Source organism: Camelina sativa, chromosome 7 (genome assembly GCF_030686135.1).
Source record: "Camelina sativa cultivar CO46 ecotype springtype chromosome 7, ASM3068613v1".
Classification (NCBI taxonomy): domain Eukaryota; kingdom Viridiplantae; phylum Streptophyta; class Magnoliopsida; order Brassicales; family Brassicaceae; genus Camelina; species Camelina sativa.
Genome location: NC_141886.1, coordinates 24913482 through 24920137, shown reverse-complemented (window position 1 = coordinate 24920137; position 6656 = coordinate 24913482). Strand labels below are relative to the sequence as shown.

At 40.1% G+C, this 6656-nt stretch overlaps 1 protein-coding gene across 1 annotated transcript; it reads right to left on the bottom strand.

The window, feature by feature from the left end:
- On the bottom strand, positions 1–495 carry LOC147941659 (uncharacterized). Its single transcript, XM_087458602.1, has one exon. The coding sequence runs from the start codon at positions 493–495 to the stop codon at positions 1–3; it is 495 nt and encodes a 164-aa protein (XP_087314728.1).
- Between the last annotated feature and the right edge of the window lie 6161 nt (positions 496–6656).

Sequence of the window (6656 nt, the reverse complement as noted above, 5' to 3'; positions counted from 1 at the left end):
CTAACCATAGTATGAAGGAGAACCGAGGAACTCCTTCCTTAAAACAGACAGCATTATACATGGCACCCTAGGAGAGTCTGTTCTGAGTTGCTCCCATGTATCTTTGGAAGAGAAAGAGTTAGCATAGGTACCTGACTTGCGACGCCGGAGAAACACATCGGCCCCGTGAAGGGGGTTAGGAGGCGTGATGGTTGTTAGTGTGATCTGGAGTTGTTGATGGGACTCTGATCTTGCACCTGGCAACCTCCAGCTCCCATTTCTTACTGCCTCTGCAACTCGAGCTTCCTGTCGAACCCGAAGTGCTCGTGGCCCGTTACCTTCAATAAAATCAATGAGGGGACCGTGTCTCGTCCAGTTATCATGCCAAAACGATGCACTTAGTCCGTTCCGCACTTCACATTTTAAAAACTCCTTAACTCGGCTCCTGAGGCTTATCATTCCTTTAATAGTCCTTGATAGTCTCGGGGAGTCATTCAGTGTCCAGTAGGTCTTCATGTTGAAAATATTCTCGTTGATCCAGGCGACCCATAAAGAACCCGCATTAGCAAACAGATTTCAAACCAACTTAAGTTGGAACACATCCGCGAAATCCTCCAGGAGACGGATGCCGAGTCCTCCCTCGTTCTTAGGTTTGCAGACATCCTTCCAAGCCACATGAGCGCCTACTGCTGTTGTGACCTTATTTTCCATAGAAAAGCTGCACATAAGGAGTCAACCTTTTGGTAGAATTTCTTGGGGAGATTAAACACTGCACTCCAGAAGTTCACCATGCCATATATTACTGATGCGATGAGCCTTATCTTGCCAGCAAATGAAAGAAACTTGACCGTCTAGGCATGTAGCTTCGTGGTGATTTTCTCAAGGAACGGCTGCAGGGTAGCAAAAGATATTCTGGCCGGATTTAGAGGTAGACCCAAGTAGCGGGTGGGGAATGAACCGACCTTTATTCCTTGCAAGGAATTGTGGATCGCCACCAAAGAACAACTCCGACTTCTCTGGGTTTACCTCAAGACCACTCATACTCTTGAAGTGTAACATTACTTCCGCGATACCCGAGAGAGAATGTCTTGCTCCATTCGAGAAAACCAGTAGATCATCAGCGAAAAGGAGGTGAGTTACCACTGGAGATGAACAAAGCGGGTGAAGTCTCATTTTTCCTTGTTCTGCAGCTTGCTCGAGTAACTTGAAGAGAACCTCCATGGCCATGATGAACAAGTAAGGCGAGAGTGGGTCTCCCTGGCGGAGGCCCTTCTTCCCTGGGAAGAACCCTGCTAATTCTCCATTGATAGATATAGAGAATCTTGGGGAGGAGATGCATTCTCACCAAGGCTTCTCCCCTTAAGGAACACAGCTTGATTAGGACTAATGCTCTCTTGGAGAAAGGGCTTCAACCTGTTTACTATGATCTTTGAAATAATTTTGTATAGCAGGTTACAACAGCTTATCGGTCTGAAATCTCCCAACTTGCTAGCTTCAGGGTGCTTTGGGATGAGAGTGATTGCTGTGGTGTTAAAATCTTTTAAGAGCCGACCATTTCTGAAGAATTCCTGCACAGCTGCGATCACATCCGATCCCACAGTATCCCATGATGCTCGATAGAACTCGATAGAAAACCCGTCTGGTCCAGGACTTTTATCCAGCGGCATGGCAAAGACGGCTCCTTTAATTTCTTCAGCTAAAACCGGTTTCTGAAGCTCTTGTCTCTGAACATCATCACATCTAAAGGTGAGCAAATCTTGCAAAGCTGGTACTAAGATGGGAGATGTTGGCATGTCAGTACTGCCCACTATTCCTTTGAAGTATTCGGCTGCGTAGTCCTTGATCTCATTATGCTCGAATATTCTCCTATCATCCGAGTCTTCTAAGAAGTGAATGTGATTCCTTGCAGCCCTCTGAGACTTCGTCTTGTGAAAGAAAGCCGTGTTCCTGTCCCCTAGGTTTATCCAAGTGGCCCGAGACTTCTGCTTAAAAAACTTCTCCTCCGCTGACATAAGAAATTGCCAATGCTCCCTTGCCTGGTGTTCTTCCCTTATAACTTGTGGGTCAGGGTTGGAGAGGATATTTCTCTGAAGAATTGCAACCCTTTCAGCCTGTTCTCGAACCCGAGAGGTGATGCCGGAGAAATGTTGTTTGTTTAGACCCCTGAGCACTGGCTTCAACAAACGAAGAGACCTTACAAGTTTGAACTGGGAGGATCCCACTATTGCTTGAGAATTCCATGCTTGTCTAACTGCTTCGTGGTAGTCCTGATGATCAACGACATGATTGAAGAACTTGAAGAGCTTCCGCACAGCTCGTTGAATAGAAGGCAACTGGAAAAGACAAGCTACATGGTCTGACTGCATAGGCTCCAGAAAGTCTGCATAAGAATCCGGAAAAACCAGGGACCATGATTGGTTTATAAGCGCATGGTCGATCTTCTTTGCTATAGGATTATCCTCCTGATTGTTCCACCAAGTGTAGGGTAGTCCTTTGGCTTGAGCTTCAAACAGCTCAGCTTCCTGCAATGCTAAGTTGAAATCTGCCATTCCAGATGTGTCCACTATCTGAGATAGATGCTCTGAATGATGTGATAATCTTAGGATTATGTTGAAATCTCCTGCGACTGCCCATGGATGTCTGGAAACTGGGGTATTCTCATTAAGCCAAGTGATATCTTCCCAGAGAGAGATCCTTTCCTCCGTTGTGTTGTGCGCATAAACAAAAGAAACCGTGAAATGTAGGTTGTGAGCCGCAATATATATACCGCAAGTTACCATTTGAGCTGATACCTTGTAAACTATCAGATTAACTGATGGATCTCATACCAAAAAAATCCTGGCTGAGGTATGGTGATCAAAATATCAAAAAACCTTCCAACCTGCGGGAATCGCTTTTACTATATGTCCTGCGTTTACCGAATGCAAATGCGTTTCCAAAAACGCTCCAAAAAGTGGCTTATGGATGTTAATCCATTTTCTTGTTGAGTCCTGACGTCTGGTGCTATTCAGACTTCTTATATTCCACACAAAAAACATATATAATATTCACTTACTGAGACAATGTGGCCTTACGACCACTCTTCCAGCGTGTGACCAGAATAAATAGAGCCTCTTCCTCCTCTGCAACCTTCCCAGAGTTCTGAATACTTCCCGAAGCCCTAGCCTCAGTAACAACCTCAAAATTCGCCTTCTCTTGCAAAGGAGTAGAGCTCGTCAACGTTGACTCATTCTCCAAAGCAATACACCTGTCCTCATTTGAAACACTGTCCTCACCACCTGTGTCAGTGATTACCTCAGATACCGAGATGCTTGCAGAAATTCGTTTTGTTTCACCCTCAACGGGATCAGATTCCTTCGGAGTGGTAACTCCGCCCTCTAACAATGCTTATGACCATAAGCGTTGCATTCCTGGCACCGAGGCGGTAACCAGGGATATGAAATAGATACTTCAAATTCACGCCCAGAAGATAACCCCATGATTATCTTTGTTGGGAGATCCTTGGTTAGATCCACCCGGACCAGAACCTTAGTGACGTCAAATGTCTCCTTCCGCTCTGTTTCTGGTGCCAATGCAATTGGTTTCCCGACTGCTGTGGCTAGCCTGCGAAGACTCTGTTTATTGAAAAGCAGGTACGGGACTCCACGAAATTCAGCAGTGATCGATGCTGAGGTGATGTTTGGTGCATCTGGCTCGAAGTCCGGTGACCAAGGGGAGACAAACATAGGGTGACCTGCTATGTTCCACACATGGCGGCTCAAGAGGATTTCTCTGGTTATGGGGTTTGAAACCCGTAGTAGGAAAGCGCCCGATCCCGTGTTGTGCACAAAGATGCGGGGGCCTTGCCTTGCCCAAAGTGCATTCACAACTCCTATCACCCTTCCCATGACAGGGTAATTGCCATGGAACTGAGCAAACACAAACTCTTTGAATTCATCTTTCGCAGCTTCAATGTTATCATCCGGAATGAGCACAAAAGGGACTCTCGTGATGTGTTTTGAGGGTTTACCGAGTTCCTCCAAGTCGTCCTGAAGGAGGCTGGACCATTTTTTTTCCAGGGAAGGTGTGGCCTTCGCTGAAGGGAAATCTGTTGGTATTTGTCCTAGCGATCCGGTGTCTTCTTTCTCAGGCGAGGTGGAGCCGGAAGCAACAGCCTCGACGGCAACACGAGCCTTTCCTGATGGAGTAGCTAGGAGCTCGTCAGGAGGAGAGATTGCAGCATCCGAGGTAGAAATGTGACTCAGATCTACAGATTCAGGCGACACTGCTAACGATGAAACTCCCTTAACGGAAGAGGAACAAACGGCTTCTGGCTCAGGGAAGCAAGCAACCGAAACGCAGATGGGTTCAGATGGACTACCGTCGTCTGATTTTGTCGCGGGGAGGCTCGAGATTGCAGAAATACGAGCAAATTTCGAAGTATCCGGGACTATAGATCTGGATCGAGAACTTGGGTTGGTGGATCCCTTCTTCTTTTTTCGTTTTGTCATTGTGAAGATTCTTGTCTCCGGCGTGAGGCCGAAGGATGGCGGTGGTTAGGATTTCGAGATCTAATCACCTTTTTAATCACCTTGCTTTTTCTATTCGTGTACAATCCACATCCATACACTTGTCGTGTCTTAATAATCATTTCAACTCGCTTTCGAGTTTGGAGTCCAAATTATCGAAAGAAAATATATGTCTCGATTTAGTTTAGTTTCTATATAGCTAAAAATTGAACTATAAATTCGTTAACATTATAAATTCGTTGCTTTTGATTTTCTATTCTTTCATAATTAACTCTGAAAGTGGTTGATCGATGGTTAATTCAATTCCCAAAAAGTTCTTGTATGGACGCTGATTTATGATCCATGTGTGGCAAGTTTCTCTACATACCTAGATAAATAATTAAGTGGCAAGAAGAGCCACGTAGTAATAAGTAGTTGTACTTGTATCATCGTAGTATGTTACGCTTTTATTGCGTATCAGAATATATTGGTGTACACTGATTCTATTACTGTTACACTACACATATCATAAATGTATTCTTCTTTCGATCGTCCAGGTCAAACTATATAAAGTACAGTATATATTTCTTGTCCCCATCCCTTACAATTTGATACGTATACGGACCAGAAACTAACTGCAGGATATACGACAGAAAAAAACGAGGACCAGTTATATAACTATATACTTTCAGTCGGAAAAAACATATCTACATGTAGTCAAATAGATGATCAAACTCATAAATTTCAACTGTGATTTTCAAAAACAAATAAATGGATATTTCTATAAATTGAAGTAACTAGTACCAACAAAGAATACACAACATGTACTCTTTTTTTTTTTTTTTTCTTTTTTTTTTTGTCCCGTCCGTAACAACTACTACTATTTATAAAAATGGTTACGTATAAAAACAGGAATGCGTATAAGTATTTATAACGATGCAGGTGGTCGTTACCTGACCGACTTAAATTCATTTCTCGAATTTTGTGGAACAGCATGCAAATATTTCTCCTATAAAGAAAGCGAGGAAAAACAGTTTTTTTTTTATAAGAAAAAACAGTTGACATTTATCCTATTAGAGTTCTCATTTCTTAAATACATTAAGACAAGAAATTTCAATTTCGAAACATATGAGATATATACATATATATATATATACATGTATATGTAAATGTTATATATTACTAAGAAAGTTTTTTGTATTTAAAGTAATAAATGCATTAAATTAACTTTTATACTTCCATTCTAATAATCTGGTAATTAACCTCTTAGTTATTTTCGAAAAATAAAAATAATAATAAGAAAAATCTAGTAACTTTAGCTAGTTAGAAGTTAGAACTAGATAGATACAAGTTGAGGTTATGAAGATAAGTCAAACTAGGAGAGCTTTACATAAATGTAAGAAAGGTTCATCAAATAGATAACGAAATCTTTAGAATTACTATTAAAGATTTTTTGAGAAAATATTTTAAAAAATTGTCTGAAATGTTTCAGATACATTTTTTATATGTATATATACATACACCTTACCATACATTAGATCACTCAAATATTTAGGAAACAATACAATAAAGTATATTTTCAAACTTTTTTATTTTATATATTATTAATTATTATTATTTTATATGATTTTTGTAATTGTTTATTTTTCTAAATCATTTATAAATTTATTGATAATTTATTTCTTATTTGTTGATTTCTTCCCCAATATGCATATTTGAAATTTTGAACTTGGATATTGCCACAGCGACTACTATCTAGTACAATCACTATATAGTCTATACTACTGGTGCGCTAAATAGATCGAAATTCTTATCTATACTATTAAAGTAAGAGTACTCATGAACCAACTTTTGGATCATGATTTTGTTTTAGTAGTTTTTAAATAAAATGGTTAGTAATCAGTAATTATAGATACATTAGTATATAATTTTCTAACCGTTCAAATTAAGTCGAATATCCGTGGGTTATTTAATACCCAGTTAATGACCCAATTTTCTCTAACAATACATTTATTATGTATTAAATCAATGATAATCTTGCCTAAATTTTAATCAGTTAGAATATTTAATTAAGGAAAACATACACATCATAATTAAATAAGGAAAACATATAAATACATAATAAATCAAATCTAAATTTCTGATTCTTTATAAATATTTTAGGAATAAACGAAAAAAAAAGAAAAAAGA